At 48.0% G+C, this 19,201-nt stretch overlaps 3 protein-coding genes across 5 annotated transcripts; 2 read left to right on the top strand and 1 right to left on the bottom strand.

The window, feature by feature from the left end:
• Positions 1-1,567: 1,567 nt before the first annotated feature.
• stx4 (syntaxin 4) lies at positions 1,568-6,213 on the top strand. The gene is made up of 10 exons (XM_028989219.1): positions 1,568-2,128; positions 2,428-2,529; positions 3,488-3,587; positions 3,679-3,753; positions 3,905-3,975; positions 4,060-4,168; positions 4,768-4,841; positions 4,919-5,056; positions 5,192-5,302; positions 5,377-6,213. Exons 1-10 carry the CDS (start codon positions 2,099-2,101, stop codon positions 5,455-5,457), a joined length of 891 nt encoding a protein of 296 aa, XP_028845052.1. The 5' UTR covers positions 1,568-2,098; the 3' UTR covers positions 5,458-6,213.
• Positions 6,214-6,647: 434 nt separating this feature from the next.
• On the top strand, positions 6,648-14,458 carry calcoco2 (calcium binding and coiled-coil domain 2). 3 transcript variants are annotated; one of them, XM_028990119.1, is made up of 14 exons: positions 6,648-6,720; positions 6,962-7,130; positions 8,564-8,666; positions 8,739-8,899; positions 9,016-9,141; positions 9,345-9,482; positions 9,565-9,680; positions 9,821-9,890; positions 12,205-12,345; positions 12,418-12,606; positions 12,769-12,858; positions 12,942-13,053; positions 13,133-13,158; positions 13,230-14,458. In XM_028990119.1, exons 2-14 carry the CDS (start codon positions 6,969-6,971, stop codon positions 13,389-13,391), a joined length of 1,596 nt encoding a protein of 531 aa, XP_028845952.1. In that variant the 5' UTR covers positions 6,648-6,720; positions 6,962-6,968; the 3' UTR covers positions 13,392-14,458. The 3 variants fall into 3 exon arrangements, with proteins under 3 accessions (XP_028845952.1, XP_028845951.1, XP_028845950.1); XM_028990118.1 differs by lacking the exon at positions 6,648-6,720 and adding an exon at positions 6,726-6,757; XM_028990117.1 differs by lacking the exon at positions 6,648-6,720 and having other exon boundaries at positions 6,766-7,130.
• Positions 14,441-16,678, bottom strand: snf8 (SNF8 subunit of ESCRT-II). The gene is made up of 8 exons (XM_028990120.1): positions 16,538-16,678; positions 16,412-16,462; positions 16,179-16,317; positions 15,995-16,099; positions 15,839-15,911; positions 15,204-15,345; positions 15,059-15,133; positions 14,441-14,970 (listed from the first exon to the last, which is right to left on the bottom strand). The coding sequence occupies exons 1-8, from the start codon at positions 16,589-16,591 to the stop codon at positions 14,833-14,835; spliced, it is 777 nt and encodes a 258-aa protein (XP_028845953.1). The 5' UTR covers positions 16,592-16,678; the 3' UTR covers positions 14,441-14,832.
• Between the last annotated feature and the right edge of the window lie 2,523 nt (positions 16,679-19,201).

Raw genomic sequence — 19,201 nt, 5'->3', positions numbered from 1 at the left:
CGACGTCTACTCTATAGATGTACGGGCGGCCCTATGTAACGCGACGTCTACTCTATAGATGTACGGGCGGCCCTATGTAACGCGACATTGACTCTATAGATGTACGGGCGGCCCTATGTAACACGATGTCTACTGTATAGATGTACGGGCGGCCCTATGTAACACGATGTCTACTGTATAGATGTACGGGCGGCCCTATGTAACGCGATATTGACTCTATAGATGTACGGGCGGCCCTATGTAATGCGACGTCTACTCTGTAGATGTACGGGCGGCCCTATGTAACGCGACGTCTACTCTATAGATGTACGGGCGGCCCTATGTAACACGATGTCTACTGTATAGATGTACGTGCGGCCCTATGTAACGCGACGTCTACTCTGTAGATGTACGGGCGGCCCTATGTTACGCGACGTCTACTCTATAGATGTACGGGCGGCCCTATGTTACGTGACGTCTACTCTGTAGATGTACGGGCGGCCCTATGTAACACAACATTGACTCTATAGATGTACGGGCGGCCCTATGTAACGCAACGTCTACTCTGTAGATGTACGGGCGGCCCTATGTTACGCGACATTGACTCTATAGATGTATGGGTGGCCCTATGTTACGCGACGTCTACTCTGTAGATGTACGGGTGGCCCTATGTAATGCGACGTCTACTCTATAGATGTACGGGCGGCCCTATGTAACGCGACGTCTACTCTATAGATGTACGGGCGGCCCTATGTAACGCGACATTGACTCTATAGATGTACGGGCGGCCCTATGTAACACGATGTCTACTGTATAGATGTACGGGCGGCCCTATGTAACACGATGTCTACTGTATAGATGTACGGGCGGCCCTATGTAACGCGATATTGACTCTATAGATGTACGGGCGGCCCTATGTAATGCGACGTCTACTCTGTAGATGTACGGGCGGCCCTATGTAACGCGACGTCTACTCTATAGATGTACGGGCGGCCCTATGTAACACGATGTCTACTGTATAGATGTACGTGCGGCCCTATGTAACGCGACGTCTACTCTGTAGATGTACGGGCGGCCCTATGTTACGCGACGTCTACTCTATAGATGTACGGGCGGCCCTATGTTACGTGACGTCTACTCTGTAGATGTACGGGCGGCCCTATGTAACACAACATTGACTCTATAGATGTACGGGCGGCCCTATGTAACGCAACGTCTACTCTGTAGATGTACGGGCGGCCCTATGTTACGCGACATTGACTCTATAGATGTACGGGTGGCCCTATGTTACGCGACGTCTACTCTGTAGATGTACGGGTGGCCCTATGTAATGCGACGTCTACTCTATAGATGTACGGGCGGCCCTATGTAACGCGACGTCTACTCTATAGATGTACGGGCGGCCCTATGTAACGCGACATTGACTCTATAGATGTACGGGCGGCCCTATGTAACACGATGTCTACTGTATAGATGTACGGGCGGCCCTATGTAACACGATGTCTACTGTATAGATGTACGGGCGGCCCTATGTAACGCGATATTGACTCTATAGATGTACGGGCGGCCCTATGTAATGCGACGTCTACTCTATAGATGTACGGGCGGCCCTATGTAATGCGACGTCTACTCTGTAGATGTACGGGCGGCCCTATGTAACGCGACGTCTACTCTATAGATGTACGGGCGGCCCTATGTAACACGATGTCTACTGTATAGATGTACGTGCGGCCCTATGTAACGCGACGTCTACTCTGTAGATGTACGGGCGGCCCTATGTAACACGATGTCTACTGTATAGATGTACGTGCGGCCCTATGTAACGCGACGTCTACTCTGTAGATGTACGGGCGGCCCTATGTAACGCGACGTCTACTACATCGCCGGTTATGTGCGCCGTTTCCGGTCTGCGGCGCGGAATTGTGGGAAAGCGAGTTTATCCGGAGCGTCTGGAGATCAGCGGAGTTCCGCGGGAGTGTCGCCCGTTCGTGGTAGCGAAGCTCCGCCGTAACTTTCTTTTCCTGTCAGCTAAGTTGCATGTTCGTCCTGGAGCGCCAGCGCGTTCTCTGAACGACTTATCGGGGTTTTTGGTCCATTTTGGAGTCGATCCGGAGCCAGGATGCGGGACCGGACCAAAGAGCTGGGAAACGTGAGTTGGCTGAGGGCAGAAAAGTTGCGATGAGGTAGCAGGCTAATGCAGCTGCAGGCTAACGGGCTGCGCGGTAAAACACCGATACCGGAGCGAAAGGTCGTTGTCGGGCATGCAGTCCCGCTGATATTCTGGCCATTTGCTGGTGCGACCAGTCCAGTTCTTTTTCCTAAATGCATCATTGCGCGTCCTTCAGCGAGGCTGCGGCCCTTTCGTTTTATTACGTGCAGGAATATCAGCATTAATAAAAAACGCAGGTGATCTAGAACGCAGATTAAAACGTGCTGTGGTGCATCCAGCAAGCGGCGGAGTCCTCCGACGAGGATGAGGAGGGCAAGGCGCTGATGAAGCGGGAGTCCGCGGTCAAGGAGTCCAAGGACGAAGAGGCTTTCTTTAAGCAGGTAATTTATGATCGTTTTTATTATTATTACTTCAAACTGGATGCGAATATGTGCTGGTGTAAGGGGGGGGACCCGGGTGTCATTACACGTCACCCCCAGGTTCTTCTGCCACCGTGATCTTGTAGAGCTCCACCAGTCTCTGCTCGTTTCAGTTCTCTTACTTTTGAGAGAGACGTTGTGTTTTGTGCAGTGTCACCTGATCGGGGTGATAAGACCGTTGCCTCATCGTGTATGAAAATGTCACCACCTGTGAGTGGGGGACACACCCTTCCTGCATGAGGACAGGCCAACAGGGTGTGATATTTGGCAGTGAGTTTGAAAGGAGTGATTTTTGGGGAGCGGTGGCGTAGCGGTTAAGGAAGTGGCCCTGTAATCATAACAGTTGCAGGTTCGAATCCCGAGCCGCCAAGGTGCCACTGAGGACCCCATGATGAAGGTCCCGTCCCCACACACTGCCCACTGTCACCAAGGGTGATGGTTAAATACAGAGAACACGTTTCATCGTGTCACCGTGTGCTGTGCTGCAGTGTCTCACAATGACAATCACGTCACTTTCACTTTTACTGCTGCAACATGGAACCATAGCTGGTTGATGTCATGTTACAGGGGCCTGGAGGGCTGGTGTCGGGGTCTCTAGACATTTGCATTCTATACCTACTCAATGGCAACAACCCTAATACGAAGTGAAGTGATCGTCATTGTGAGACACTGCAGCACAGCACACGGTGAAACGTGTCCTCTGTATTTAACCATCACCCTTGGTGAGCAGTGGGCACCATGACAGGCGCCCGGGGAGCAGCGTGTGGGGACGGGACCTCAGTGGCACCTTGGCGGGTCGGGATTCGAACCGGCAACCTTCTGATTACGGGGCCGCAACACATCACATCCAGGTCTTTCAGGTGCCCGCTTTAGATTTCTTCGTCTATTCCCACTTTTCAACCCTCGACTGTTACCCCAGGTGCACGAGATTCGTGAGGGACTGCAGACGTTGAAAACGAAGGTCTCGGACCTGGAGAACAAACAGAAAACCGTTCTGGGAGTGGCGCTACCAGAAGACAGTCAGTATTTTCTAAATCTGGAATTCACATTTGTAATAAACACCCGTCTTGGGTTTGATCTGAAGCGGTTTTTAACCCCTGACCTTCTTAGGTATGAAGAAAGAACTGCAGACTCTTAGGGAAGAGATCAAAACCATGGCCAGTGGTGTCCACAAGAAACTGAAGAGTGAGTATGATGTCCTGCGTGAACCGTCCCAGCGGGTCTTCACCTGGCGTCTCAGACCAGGGCTTTCTGAGATGCCGGGTAACTTGCTGTAGTTTTTAACAGCGGGACATGCAGGCGACCCGTTAAATGACAGCCATTCGCCCACTTTTAGATATCGAGCCCAAGAAAGGGGAAGAAGATGGCGGGTATGTTCCCGTCCACACCCGCATGCAGCGGGCGCAAGTAAGTTTTCCTGCGTGTTTTACTTTGAGGCCAGAGATTTTGAAAGTATCTGCAGTTTTTTTCCCTCTGTTTCTGTCCCTGGAGCATGCGGTCTTGTCCCGGGACTTTGTGGAGCTGATGGGACACTGCAACAGCCTGCAGGCACAATACAGGGACCGGAACGTGGAGCGGATAAAGAGACAGCTGAAAATCAGTCAGCACCCGTCCTCCCCGTGCACGATCCACAACGCTCTCCTGAATACTCATTTCTCTGACTACTCTACAGTACAGGACAACAGTCTGGACACCTTCTCATTCAACGTGTTTTCTTCATGGCCATTTGCGTTGGTAGATCCTCACTGAAGGCATCAAAACTATGAATGAACACATGTGGAGTTCTGTACTTAACAAAAAAAGGTGAAATAAGTGAAAACATGTTTTATATTCTAGTTTCTTTGCTCTGGTTACTGCTTTACACACTCTTGGCATTCTCTCGATGAGCTTCAAGAGGTCATCACCTGAAATGCTTCTCCAACAGTCTTGAAGGAGTTCCCAGAGGTGTTTAGCACTTGTTGGTCCAGCTCACCCCAAACCATCTGGACTGGGTTCAGGTCCGGTGACTGTGGAGGCCAGGTCTCCACTTTTTGTTAAGTCCAGAACTCCACATGTGTTCATTCATAGTTTTGATGCCTTCAGTGAGAATCTACCAACGTAAATGGTCATGAAGATAAAGGAAGACACGTCGAATGGGAAGGTGTCCAGGCCTGTACTGTATTAGAAGGTGAATTTGAAACTGACTGTATCTGTCTGTAGCTGGTACCGAGGTGAGCGAAGAGCAGCTGGAGACCATGATCGAGACGGGAGAGACTGACGTCTTCACCCAGAACGTGGGTTTCCTCTTAATTCTCTTCATATCCTTGTAAATGACACAGTGATGACATTCCTTCATCGATCCTGTGCGTAGATCTTGAACGATGCGAAAGCGACCAAACAGGCCCTGAATGAGATCGAGTCTCGGCGCGATGAGATCCTGAAACTGGAGCGCAGCATCAGGGACCTTCATGAGATGTTCCAGTATTTAGCCATGGAGGTGGAGGCTCAGGTAAAGGGCGCAGGAGCTGACACCGTCTTCAAACGAATAAGTGTCTCGAAATATGACAATTTTACGGAACAAACTGAAGAGCATTTCTGACTGGTTGTGTAGCGAAGGCCTTTAAATAAGCTTCTTTACCAACAGGGTGAGATGGTCGATCGTATCGAGCATAACATTCTCACAGCCAACAATTACGTGGAGAAGGCGGTGACGAACACGGAGGCCGCAGTGTCCTCGCAGCAGAAAGCCCGTAAGGTGAGGTGTCGTGATCAGCGGACCTGTAACCGGGCAGAAGACCTGAACAGGGCTTGTTTGTCTTCGTTTTTCAGAAGAAGATGTGGATCGCGCTGATCTGCTCCATATTTCTACTCATCGTCATCATTGCTGTGGCTGCCAGTTTCGCTTCGTGAGAGAAGAGTCCAGACCACAGAAATGGAGCCCCGTGCTGCTCTGGCGTCCCAATATATACTTTTAATCCTTTTTTTTTTGTATATGGTGTGTAAACCCCATGTTGAAGACGGGGACAGTGCCTTACTGAGACCTTGGACCTGTTTTACTAACATCAGCATGGCCTTCTACTGTCCCCCCGCTGCAAAGGGAAGAGGACGCCTGGGAACAGGATTTACTAAAAGCAGCTTCTACTAAACTCAGGAAACCTGCGAGAAGGAAATTGTTAATATATTTTACCAGGCTGAGTGTACATAAGTGCTGTTTTAAGTGTAGAATAGTATTAAACTGTAGATGTTGCCGAAGCATCATGCACCAGATGTGCATTCTTCTTCCCACTTCAGCGGAGATGATGATGATGATGATGATACACGGTAGTATTAGTATTATGTTGGATATGCTGTTGACGTTGCAGGGGGGACGGATGGTGCTCAGACATCACATGTCTCGTCTCTCCTCTGCCTGGGTGCCCTGTTTCAGTCTGTCTGTAAATGCACAGTTGTCACTATTGGAGGCTGGACAACAGAAACTCCAGAGGTTGGTGTAAAACCTGGACAATGTTCTAAAGAAGATGAACAGGAGGTGTCTGCTTAGGGTCGGGGACAACTTTGCTGTATAACTGTATGGTTTTGGTTTTATTTTATACCAAATTGGTCAGCCTCGGATTCATTTATTTTAATGTAGAATTGTCATTTTAAATAAAGATTTTATTGCACTAATCTTTTTTTTATTTTATTTCATTCATTACATATTACGCATGATCATACAAATTATTACGTTAATGTTAAACAACAAAATCTAATCCAGTACCTATTTGTTGTGGGTGGTAGGAACACGCTCGCATATGGACCAGCAGTCCCAGGTTCAAACCTCACTATCAGGTCCCTGAGCAGGACACTGATCCCAAGTGTCTCCAGGGGGGGGGGGCTGTTCCGGTCACTACTGATTGTAAGTCGCTCTGGATAAGGGCGTCTGATAAATACTGTAAATGGACCAGCAGTCCCAGGTTCAAACCTCACTATCGTGTCCCTGAGCAGGACACTGATCCCGACTGTCTCCAGGGGGGACTGTCCCCGTCCCCATTGAGAAGGGTAAACGCTGTAAAGGAAAACGTTGTGAGTGGTCTGTGGGAAATGTAGTCGGCCTGTGTCGTGCAGGACTGCATTTCCCACAATGCTCTGGGAGCAGCTTGACTGACAGCGGCTGTCTGCGCACTTTCTCTTCAGGTAAGTTTGTCGCTTCGCAGGGGGACTCGGACGGCAGGTTGGCTTCTTGACCTCGATATGATGATACTGTTCGGAGAAGTTTGGTTTTCGAGATCGAAAGATGTTCTGTTTACTTGGTGTTAAAGTTTATCTAGAGAAATTCGCATCAAGACTTGTAAATTAGATACGAACAGCGCACGTCTGGGAAAGAACAGAAAGTGAAAGTAAAATTGTAAATGAATAATAATTTTCTCCTGACCAGCGTGGCGATGGAGGAGGTGACCGGCGGGGCGCTGGACGGCTCCACCTTCTCCCAGGTGCTCTTCACCGACGTGCCGCCGGCGTACCCCCCCAACAGCGGGGTGACGTGCCGCTACACCCTGACGGCGGCGCTGCAGCCACACCCGCGGGACTGGGTCGGCGTGTTCAGGGTGACCCGAGTTCTGCTCTCTTCACACCGCACAGGCCCATCCTCAGTCTAGATAAGATCAGATCAACCTTTATTAGTCCCACAAGTGGGAAATTGCATTTGTCAAGGCAGGAAGTGGATAGAAACAGAGGTAATAGCAGCCTCATAAATATGCATAAAGTGGGTCAAAAAGTATTTAGTCAGCCAACAATTGTGCAAGTTCTCCCTCTTAAAAAGATGAGAGAGGCCTGTATTTTCATCATAGGTTTACCTCAACTATGAGAGACAAAATGAGAAAAAAATCCAGAAAATCACATCATCTGGTTTTAAAAGAATTTATTCGCAAATCATGGTGGAAAATTAGTATTTGGTCACTAACAAAAGTTCATCTCAATACTTTGTTATATACCCTTTGTTGGCAATGATGGATGTCAAACGTTTTCTGTAAGTCTTCACAAGGTTTTCACACACTGTTGCTGGTATTTTGGCTCATTCTTCCATGCAGATCTCCTCTAGAGCAGTGATGTTTTGGGGCTATCGCTGGGTAACACGGGCTTTCAACTCCCTCCAAAGATTTTGTATGGGGTTCAGATCTGGAGACTGGCTAGGCCACTCCAGAAGCTTGAAATGCTTCTTACGAAGCCACCCGGGCAGTGTGTATGGGATCATAGTCATGCTGAAAGACCAAGCCATGTTTCATCTTCAATGCCCTTGCTGATGGAAGGAGGTTTTCACTCAAAATGTCACTATACATGGCCCCATTCATTCTTGCCTTTACACGGATCAGTCGTCCAGGTCCCTTTGCAGAAAAACACCCCCAAAGCATGATGTTTCCTCCCCCATACTTCACAGTAGGAATGGTGTTCTTTGGATGCAACTCAGCATTCTTTCTCCTCCAAACACGACAAGTAGAGTTTTTACCAAAAAATTTGGTTTCATCGGACCATATAACATTCTCCCAATCCTCTTCTGGATCATCCAGATGCTCTCTAGCAAACTTCAGACAGGCCCGGACATGTACTGGCTTAAGCAGGGGACACGTCTGGCACTGCAGGATTTGAGTCCCTGGCGGCGTAGTGTGTTACTGATGGTAGTCAGAAATCTTGCTTGTTTGTTAGTGACCAAATACTAATTTTCCACCATAATTTGCAAATAAATTCTTTAAAAAATCAGAGGATGTGTAAACCTATGATGGAAATTACAGGCCTCTCGCATCTTTTTAAGTGGGAGAACTTGCACAATTGGTTGCTGACTAAATATTTTTTTGCCCCACTGTAAATATTCATGTAGCATAAATATGCATTATGCATATATTTATATTGATTTATTTTGACATGTATTGCTAGTCTAGGCTGCTGGTAGGGCTGATTCAACACTTCATTCCATTTCTTCTCATTACATTTAATCCGTTGATTAATTGTGATGATTTGAGGTCTCGCTGTGTGTTTGGTCCAGGTCGGGTGGAACTCAACACAACATTACCACACCTTTGCTTGGGTGGAGCCCTGCCTGGACCGGATAGGACCACAGCCAGTGGGACAGACTGTAGTGTTCCAAGGTACATGTTTTGTCTGTTTGAATTTGTTACTTACATACTTCCCCACTTCAGCGCGATCTTCATGTCACCTAGAGCGTCATCTGCCCAGAGACGATGGGGAGTTTTACCAGTTTTGCTATGTGGACAGCAAGGGCCAGGTTCGGGGAGCCAGCACCCCCTTCTGTTTCCAGAGTCCAACAGAGCAGAGCTCGGACAATAGCCTGGAGGGTGACATGTTAATTGTCACCACACAGGTACATGTGCACATGGTTTAAATGGCCTGTCATATTCCATATTCCACGTATGGAGGCTGAAAATGTCGTTGTGTTTGTGGCGGTGTTGCTGACCGTGTTCGGTTGTGTGGTTACAGGTGCAGACGGAACAGATGCAGAAGGAGAAGGAGAACCTGAGCAAGAAGGTGGCCGAGCTGGAAGAAGGAAATGAAGTTCTCAGACAGGAGCTGAACGGACGACTGAAAGAGATCCACAGTCTCAGGGTCTGTCATCGTGAGGCACTGCAGCACAGCACACGGTGACACGGTGAAACGTGTCCTCCGTATTTAACCAGGCGCTCGGGGGGGTCGGGATTCGAACCCACTGTCCAATTTCCTACCTGCTAGACCTCCGCTGCCTTAGATCTTTGTTCATGAAGTGGAGTTATTGTTGGTATTTAACGTGCTGAACTGTTGATTATCTACAGATCCGCATTGACCAGATGTCCAAGTCAGTAGATGAGCATCCAATCCCAATTCAGAGGACTGACTCTACAGAAAGTCCCATTCTGAGTCCAGTGGGGCATCAATCTGACCTGATGTCCAACTTCAGACCAGGACAAGATGTATGGACATTTTCTCATGCATGTTCTAAGCATTTCACTCTTGATCGTGTAGTTTATCACTGTGGTTTTGCCCTGCGGCAAGGAACTGACATCAGTTCAGGAGAAGTACGGCCAAGCCATGCAGAAGATCCAGCAGCTGAAAAAGCAGCGTTCCGTGCTGAGGGAGGAGGCCGAGCATCAGCAGGCAGATATTTCACAGTAAGACCTCACCATTCCAGAGTAATCTGCAGGGTTCTGGTTGAGCAGACCCCCTGAAACGTCCTCAGACGGCTCGGGTGACACCTCCCGCGTGTTGTTGGCGTGGGGACGGGATCACGCTGTCTGTTTATATCCCGCAGGCTGAACGCCAAGTTACTGGAAGCAAAGCAGGAGGCGCATCAGCTGCAGGACGATGTCCAACTTCTGCAGGTCTGTTCATGCCCCTGTTTACGCTGCGCATGGGACGGTTTCAGTCATGTCAACCGCTGCACTGTGCCAGTTTTAGCCTGGAACGATATTATACAGCGTTTATTTGCTGAATGTAGTGAATTTAAAACTTTTATAGATGCACACTGTTTCATTAAATTCAAATGTTATTTTTCATATACATAGTTGTACACGGTATGATATGCAGTGAAATGCTTTGGCAACTGATATAGGGAGTGCAGAATTATTAGGCAAATGAGTATTTTGTCCACATCATCCTCTTCATGCATGTTGTCTTAGTCCAAGCTGTATAGGCTCGAAAGCCTACTACCAATTAAGCATATTAGGTGATGTGCATCTCTGTAATGAGAAGGGGTGTGGTCTAATGACATCAACACCCTATATCAGGTGTGCATAATTATTAGGCAACTTCCTTTCCTTTGGCAAAATGGGTCAAAAGAAGGACTTGACAGGCTCAGAAAAGTCAGAAATAGTGAGATATCTTGCAGAGGGATGCAGCACTCTTAAAATTGCAAAGCTTCTGAAGCGTGATCATCGAACAATCAAGCGTTTCATTCAAAATAGTCAACAGGGTCGCAAGAAGCGTGTGGAAACACCAAGGCGCAAAATAACTGCCCATGAACTGAGAAAAGTCAAACATGCAGCTGCCAAGATGCCACTTGCCACCAGTTTGGCCATATTTCAGAGCTGCAACATCACTGGAGTGCCCAAAAGCACAAGGTGTGCAATACTCAGAGACATGGCCAAGGTAAGAAAGGCTGAAAGACGACCACCACTGAACAAGCTGAAACGTCAAGACTGGGCCAAGAAATATCTCAGGACTGATTTTTCTAAGGTTTCATGGACTGATGAAATGAGAGTGAGTCTTGATGGGCCAGATGGATGGGCCCATCAAGGGCAGAGAGCTCCAGTCCGACTCAGACGCCAGCAAGGTGGAGGTGGAGTACTGGTTTGGGCTGGTATCATCAAAGATGAGCTTGTGGGGCCTTTTCGGGTTGAGGATGGAGTCAAGCTCAACTCTCAGTCCTACTGCCAGTTTCTGGAAGACACCTTCTTCAAGCAGTGGTACAGGAAGAAGTCTGCATCCTTCAAGAAAAACATGATTTCATGCAGGACAATGCTCCATCACACGCGTCCAAGTACTCCACAGCGTGGCTGGCAAGAAAGGGTATAAAAGAAGAAAAACTAATGACATGGCCTACTTGTTCACCGGATCTGAACCCCATTGAGAACCTGTGGTCCATCATCAAATGTGAGATTTACAAGGAGGGGAAACAGTACACCTCTCTGAACAGTGTCTGGGAGGCTGTGGTTGCTGCTGCACGCAATGTTGATGGTGAACAGATCAAAACACTGACAGAATCCATGGATGGCAGGCTTTTGAGTGTCCTTGCAAAGAAAGATGGCTATATTGGTCGCTGATTTGTTTTGTTTTGTTTTTGAATGTCAGAAATGTATATTTGTGAATGTGGAGATGTTATTGGTTTCACTGGTAAAAATAAATAATTGAAATGGGTATATATTATTTTTTTGTTAAGTTGCCTAATAATTATGCACAGTAATAGTCACCTGCACACACAGACATCCCCCTAAAATAGCTAAAAATAAAAACAAACTAAAAACTACTTCCAAAAACATTCAGATTTGATATTAATGAGTTTTTTTGGGTTCATTGAGAACATGGTTGTTGTTCAATAATAAAATTATTCCTCAAAAATACAACTTGCCTAATAATTCTGCACTCCCTGTGTGTACCTAAATATTACAAGCATACAAATATTACCAAATATTACACTATTATGTCTTTAAAATAAAATATGTGTAATAGCAAGGTATAAAGTGAAAAAGTGAAAAAAACTGTGCAAGAGTAAAAAAGTTTTAAAACGTTTGTGCAAAAATTCTGGGGGGGGGGGGGTTGAGTCCAGAGTGATTGAAAGTGGAAGTGAAAGAGAGAATGCTGGAGTGTATTGGAGTTCTATGTAGTGATGTGGTTGAGAAGTTCGTATGACCTGCGGGAAGAAGCTCCTCCTCATGCTCTCTGTGTTGGACTTCGCAGCAGAGAGAACAGCCCGTTGTTGGGGTGAGTGAGGTCCTTCACGATCTTCCTGGCCCTGGTCCAGCACCGTTTGCTGTAGATTGATTGAAGGTCAGGTAGCTTGGTACGGATGATGCGTTCAGCCTCTGTAGGGCTCGCCCGTCCTGCATTGTCCGGACGTCTGCTTGTCCAGTTTCAGGCCGGAACATCACGTTCCTTTTTTTTGCACATGATTTGAAAGCTGGAACTGTTGAACCCCAGGTGGACCTTCAGAGCAGTCAGAAACAGCAGGAGAAGCTGCGCGCTGAGCTGCAGAACCAGCATGACCTGCAGGAGGCGCTGCAGACGTTGCAGGAGGAGAACGAGGATTTGCGCGCCTCTCTGGCAGCAAGTTCCACTGCGGTACGTCACACACTTTGTCACATTTTCAAGTGTCGGATGTGCAGTGTACAGTGACGTCCTCCCGTTCTTTAGATGCAGAGTGAGACTCTGCGCGGGCAGCTGCAGGAAGCGCGGACTCTGCTTCGGACGGAGCTCCAGAATGGGAAGGTGGTGCGGCAGCGGGCGGAGCAGGCTGAGAAGCAGCTGAAGGAGCTCCAGGCACAGCTGCGTGAGAGTGGAGATCATGGCGGCCAAGTGAAGCACGAGGACCCCGACGCAGAGGTGACATGGTCTTATTGGACCAAATAAGTGTCCCTGAGTAGGACACTTAACCCTGAGTGTCTCCAGGGGGGGACTGTCCCTGTCACTACTGATTGTAAGTCGCTCTGGAGAAGGGCGTCTGGTAAATGCAGTAAATGTAAATGTAAATGTTTCTTCCCACAGATCCAGAAACTTCATCAGCGCGTTGAAGATCAACTGGCCATCGCACGAGTGGCTGCAGCTGCAAATGTGGAGCTAAGCAGGGACAATCAGGTGACAAACGTTTATCTGCACCACAGGGGTGAACACCTTCAGGTGAACGTGGCCGGAACGTTGTCCTGTTTAACCTCCACCAGGAGCTGAAGGCTGAAATCGAGAGACTGCAGAGGGAACTGGGCACAGGGCAGCCCGACCCCTACGGTCCGGTCCTCGGCCACGCGGGTTCGCTGGACCACCAGCTCGTCTTTGGTAATCCATGTCATGCCCCGCTGTTTTACAGATGGTTAACTCCCACTAACCGGTTAACTTCCCCTCCTTTTATTACCAGGAGCTGCACACGAGCCAGAGGACGAGGTACGCTGGGAACACCAACGGCATTTTACAATCACTGCTCGGTCTTCAACTGTCCCTTTTCCCCAATCCAGGTCCTGCAGTGCAAACACTGCAGGGAGCTCTTCCCAGGCATCAGCGAGACAGAGCTGACGCAGCATGAAGAGTGTCACAAGGTGTGTCCCATGTGTACCCTCATCTGTGACCAGATGGCCCAGGCTGAGTTCGAGGATCATGTCTACAGTCATGAGATGTAGACACCAGACAACTGTTCAGATCACGTTCTCCCTGAAGCTACCAGTATAATAACGGCCCTGTCTACCCTCCTCTATGCTCCTCATTTACATATTTAATATGCTTTCATTCCCTTTAGTCATTTTATACCTGAAATTGTACTATCAAAGCTTCTGGGAATTTAATTAGTGGGACATTTTACATATTCTTATCTATTTAGATTCTTTCTATTCAATTAAAAAATATTTCATTTGTCCCCGAGGGGTAATTTAAAAGGCGCAGTGCACACGTATAACAGTTGAAAAATTAGACACAGGGATTTTCTGTATATTTCACTATGAACAATAATATAGACTAAATATTAAATATAACAGATGTGTGATCCAAGGACGTTAGAGCACACGCTGACAGTGTGACGGGCCGGGACAGCAGGGACAGGAGGACCGTGTCGTCACCAGGTCACAGTCGTGTGTATAACATGAAGAGCAGAGCACGCAGCCTTGTGGACCCCATGGAGGTATAACGGAGGTTCAGCAGAAAGTCCAAAATCCACAGGACTGTCTGGTTGTCCAGGTGAAGGTTGGAGGAACGTTTATTAGCCAGGACGTGTGGTTGCAGAGTGCTGAAGGCGGAGGAGACGTCCGCAAATAAAGAGTCTTACTGAAGAGTTAAGCTGCTCCAGAGCTTGTGCATGGTGTCTATAATGGGGGATTTTGTAAAAGGACTTGAGGTCATCAGGCAGGGATGTGGTGATGGTGCTGCTGGCCTCCACATGGATGATTCTGGGGCTGGAGGCAGCAGGGCGGAGGTTCCCTCTGAGAATTTTCTTTAGTTTTTGTAGTTTTGCGTAGTTTTGATCCTTTTCTTTTGGGGTACTCTTAAGTTCTATGGGGATCCAAGGTTTATCGTTAGGTAAGAAAGTGACTGTTTTGGATGGGATGATGATGAAAGCAGGTTGTCCCAGTCTGTAGATCCAGAAGATTCATGTAGTTTGGATGCGTTCTTCTGTCCACTGTATGCTGGAATGGTGTGATGATGTTCATTGTTATTAAATTGAAGCAAAATAAATAAAATCTTTTGTGTGTTTTTATTCATTTGAAGTAAAAACATCAAGTAGTTTCTTATTAACAATGTATTTTACAAAAGATATATTACAAGTTTCAGTGTCCAGAGAGATGATCAGAACGTTACACATCACAAGCAGGGACCACGAAGACCAAATAAAAGCAAAAAACCAAAGTCCCTTCCAGGGTAGCATAAGTGTGCAAGAAGTGTCAGAGCAGGTTTGGTACGTTTGAGAAGACCGTCAGACTGGTATTAAATGGTCCAACATGGTGTCCATGTTTGACGGTAAAGATGGTCAACTGCCTATGAAACATGGTTTAAAAATGCAAGTGGGCTAGAACATGGCTTGCAGAGAAACACCCTGAAGGAAATGACTGCCTCTGTCCATATGGACGTGTCTTATGGAGACATCTGATTGGCCTCCTCCGGGGAGACATCCTGGGAGGTCAGATCAGAGAAGAGAGCTGGCAGCCAATACTGCGGCTCCCCATCAGCCTGCATATCCAACCAGGCCAGACCTTCCTTCAGCAGGTGGTCCTACAAGGAATAAGAGACCTTTTTTAACCTGAAATACACCTGTGCAGATCACACCTGTGATTTCTCTCGGCTTCCGTAATGCACCCACCAACACGTGACCGGCTCGCTCCCTCTCCCACTTCAGGCCTTCCTTCACCTCGCTGACGGTCACATAGCCTTTTCTCTGTAGGACACGACAAAGGGTCATTAACACATCACGGTGAAGACAGGACGGTGTCCAGGGCCACACGAACCTCCGCAAGCTGCAGCACTACCGTGTGGTCCATGTTGAGCTCAGCAGGGACCGACTGGACCAGATAGGATCCTCCGACTGGAATCATCCCGAAGCCATTCCCCATGGCTTTTAACTTCTTAATGGCCCGGACCAGGTCGTCCCTATAAACAGGAGAGAGAGGCAGCTTGGGAGTTACAGGTACATTTACCAGATGCCCATATAGTCAGTAGTGACGGGGACGGTCCCCCTGGAGACACTCAGGGTGCAGTGTCTTGTCTCAGGGGCACGATGGTAGTAAGTGGAGCTTAAAGCTGTGATTTTGTGGTCTTCTGGCTGATAGACGAGCTTGTTAATAATGGCTCCCGCTCCTCACTTTCAATCACTCTGGACTCAATCCCCCCAGAACTTTTGCACAAACTTTTACTTTTCACTTTGACTTCACTCACTTTCACACTACCTGTTACACATATTTTATGTTAAAGACATAAGTGTAATATCTGGTTATGTTTGCAATATTTGCATATTGGTTCATTGTATACTTGCAATATTTGCAACACTGTGGTCTGTACAGTCGCTAAAGCATTTCACTGCATATCATACCGTGTACGACTGTGTATGTGACAAGTAAAATGTGAATTGGCGACCTGCACTTACTGGCTGACGTCCTGGGCGAACTTGCCTCTGCCCTTCAAGACGCGCTGGTGAAGCTCATCCAGAGTAATGAGTCCTGACAAACAGCAATTCATGTGCAGTATATAAAACGGTATTTCACAGTATTCCACCGTATTTAACCACGAGTCAACCACTGACCTCCGTTTCTGTGTTTCAGGGCCAGACAGACTTCGATGATCTGAACACCAAGTTCATAGTAAAAGTCCCCGACACCGAGCATCTCAGACCAGAAGCCTTTTCCGGCTGCGTAGGGGACACAGGGACACCCGGGTCATTGCACTGTCCTCGTCTTAATTAGAAAGCGGAGGACTAGACAACTCACAGGCCAGCGGATCGACTCCTATGGTGGCACACATCTCCTGAAACTGGACCCGGAACTGGGAGCTCTTCCTGATCTCCTGCTTGTGTTTACTGGCAAACTCCTCGAGGTGACTTCTGAACGTCTCCAGCTGCTTGGACATCTGCAAAAAGCGACAACGAGCGCCACCGGCTCACAATCCGAACAGGCGAGAGCCGAGCACGCTGCTCGGTACCAGGTCGGTACCGGCGACTCACCTGCGCGATCTGGTCCTCGGCCAGGACTGTCCCCCGCTCCTTGTACTTCGCCTGTCGCCAAACACACGACACATGAAGCACCGAGTTTACGAGCGACTGCACGGCGCGGCGCTAATGGCGACGTACCTCGGCGAACTTCTTTTTGGCGATGGCCCCCGCCCCGACTCCTCTCCGGTGCATCCTGGAGGGGACAGCGACTCAGCAGCAGCAGCAGGAGACGCGACGTCCACAGACCTTCCCGTTTACAACGTGCCGCAGGAGACCTGGCCAGCCTCGACAGCGCCGCCCTGTCGGCCTGGAGTCCTGCTGCTCTAATTCATGTCCCGAGTAGAGTGACGTGACTGTCACGGTGAAACACTGCAGCACAGCACAAGGTGACACGGTGAAACGTGTCCTCTGTATTTTATCATCACCCTTGGTGACAGTGGGCACCATGACAGGTCCTGCTGACTTTAATTCATGTCCCGAGTAGAGTGACGTGACTGTCACGGTGAAACACTGCAGCACACGGTGACACGGTGAAACGTGTCCTCTGTATTTTATCATCATCCTGGGTGACAGTGGGCACCATGACAGGTCCCGAGTAGAGTGACGTGACTGTCACTGTGAGACACTACAGCACACGGTGAAACGTGTCCTCTGTATTTTATCATCACCCTTGGTGACAGTGGGCACCATGACAGGTCCTGCTGACTTTAATTCATGTCCCGAGTAGAATGACGTGACTGTAACTGTGAAACACTGCAGCACAGCACACGGTGACACGTGTTTTCTGTATTTGACCGTGACCCTTGGCGGGCAGTGGGGACCATGACAGGCGAGCAGTGTGTGGGGACGGGACCTTCATCAAGGGGACCTTGTGGCACCTTGGCAGGTCGGGATTCGAACCCACAACCTTGATTACGGGGCCGCTTCCTTAACCTTTAGGCCACCACTGGCCCAGGCCTATTATTTTCAAAGCCTTATTAGTGCAAATGATCGTCTTCATGTAATGTGTTGAAACGAGGCTGTCACGTCTACTTTTTAAAGTTCATATAGCGTGTTAAATTACCTGGAATTATCTGGAAGCCCTTATAACATTTGCTAAATCCTGAATCCATTAGTAACATGATGAGCTTGTAATTAACTCACAATACACACCTTCCATGCATAAAGGGTGATTTAATGCATTTATAAGTATTTATAGTAAGACTGCATCCAATAAAATGACATATAATTATACGGTGGTTTCTCCAGGGTTCAGTCACCTCTTTTTCATCATTTTCTTCTCAGCTGTGGGAACACAAACATAAACCGACATTTCATTTAAAAAAAGGCAAATACAACAATGATTTCATTATCACAGTAATCCACGCCAGTTTTGCAGGGGAAAATGTAAAGCGCACCGACCTGTCCTTTGCTGTGAAGCCATGAACTGATCTCATTTTTCAGCAAATTATTGAAGACGCGAGTCTCTGCGTCCTCTGGTTGACCGAGAGGCCTGCAAAACGTGGAGAAACCCGCAGTCAGCGAGCTGGTGTGGTCCTGCGCTGGCAAATAGGATTATTTTCCACTCACTCGCTCTTTTTCTCACGTTGGTTCAGTAGAAAGTTGACAAAATTCTTCTGCACCATGGAGTCCATGATTTTACTGATGTCACTTGCGATTGTCGATTCAGCATAGCGTCGCGCCAAAGGCGGCCCGTCCACTGCTGTGCTGCTAACTCAGAATTTACGACAGATATTTTGAAGACGTTACGCTACGACTAAACAGGTTTTAATTTGATTTTAGAACGTTTTAAAAGGTGAATATGGCATCACCTGCTCTCCTCAGGCTGGCCTTCAGCAGTCGTCTGCAGAGAGCCCATCAAGCACAGGACAACCAGCACAAACAGAGACGTCCTCATCCTTCACCGGTGCCTATGGACGAAGGTTGAACATCATTCTGGTAACGTACCACATGCTATCCTTGGTCTTACCTTGTCCGATGTCTGAGAAGGAGTGTTGGTTCACCAGGGTGAAACACCCCTTTTTATGCGGTAAAAAGAGGGTAAAATCCTGGTGGGGAGCACTTACGTTCTGTAGCATAATGGCCATTAATTTCATGACTAATGTGAAGGTGTAAATACTGATAAGCAGCTTTGGGTCATAAAACCGGAACTTGCACGGCAGGCTTTTATTCACACTGCTGTGCACAATTATGGAAAGTCAGATTTGTTTGGTTGGTTGAAACGTCCTTTGGCTGATGGAAAATGTACTTTTCAGGGTAATTTGTCTAATCAGGAGGCCAAATGTGTTGACTGCATGATAATTATACCACCAGAAGGCTTGATGAAGAGTTCTCTGAAGTAACACCGTTCACGTAATGTTTAAAACAGATTGATTATTACTGAAATGTTGTTTTAGATTATATATTACTGCATATGCAAGCCTGATGAATCACATTTCCTTTTAGAACATGTGGGTGGGTGGCTGTGTGTGTGTGGGAGGTTGCAGCAGGAGGATCCGGCATGAGAGATCAGACGGATCCGCCCTGATCTACCAACACACGCCACCAGATACTCAATCAGTCCCGGGTAATCTCACGACTGGACCATCTAGCAGGTCTACCTCTGACTGCCATCCGGCCTCTACAACTAATACAGGACACAGCAGCACCTTCCCAACTTCTCCACACCACCACACTGCTACGTTCCCTCCACTGGATCCCAAAATCTGCTCCATCAGGCCTCTACAACTAATACAGAACCCAGTAGCACCTTCCCAACTTCTCCACACCACCACACTGCTACGTTCCCTCCACTGGATCCCA

Source organism: Denticeps clupeoides, chromosome 8, assembly GCF_900700375.1.
Source record: "Denticeps clupeoides chromosome 8, fDenClu1.1, whole genome shotgun sequence".
Lineage (NCBI taxonomy): Eukaryota > Metazoa > Chordata > Actinopteri > Clupeiformes > Denticipitidae > Denticeps > Denticeps clupeoides.
Note: the sequence above shows the minus strand (reverse complement) of the source record. Positions and strands in the feature narration are given on the sequence as shown.

Excerpts from the sequence above, each read along its gene's own strand:
- stx4 (XM_028989219.1), top strand. The coding sequence starts at position 2,099 with ATGCGGGACCGGACCAAAGAGCTGGGAAAC. Across the intron at positions 3,588-3,678 it reads AGTGGCGCTACCAGAAGACA|GTATGAAGAAAGAACTGCAG; the intron begins GTCAGTATTTTC and ends TGACCTTCTTAG. Across the intron at positions 5,057-5,191 it reads CCATGGAGGTGGAGGCTCAG|GGTGAGATGGTCGATCGTAT; the intron begins GTAAAGGGCGCA and ends CTTTACCAACAG.
- calcoco2 (XM_028990117.1), top strand. The coding sequence starts at position 6,936 with ATGAATAATAATTTTCTCCTGACCAGCGTGGCGATGGAGGAGGTGACC. Across the intron at positions 9,142-9,344 it reads AAGAGATCCACAGTCTCAGG|ATCCGCATTGACCAGATGTC; the intron begins GTCTGTCATCGT and ends GATTATCTACAG. Across the intron at positions 12,607-12,768 it reads ACGAGGACCCCGACGCAGAG|ATCCAGAAACTTCATCAGCG; the intron begins GTGACATGGTCT and ends TTCTTCCCACAG.
- snf8 (XM_028990120.1), bottom strand. The coding sequence starts at position 16,591 with ATGCACCGGAGAGGAGTCGGGGCGGGGGCCATCGCCAAAAAGAAGTTC. Across the intron at positions 15,912-15,994 it reads CCTGAAACACAGAAACGGAG|GACTCATTACTCTGGATGAG; the intron begins GTCAGTGGTTGA and ends GCTGTTTGTCAG. Across the intron at positions 14,971-15,058 it reads AGCGAGCCGGTCACGTGTTG|GACCACCTGCTGAAGGAAGG; the intron begins GTGGGTGCATTA and ends TATTCCTTGTAG.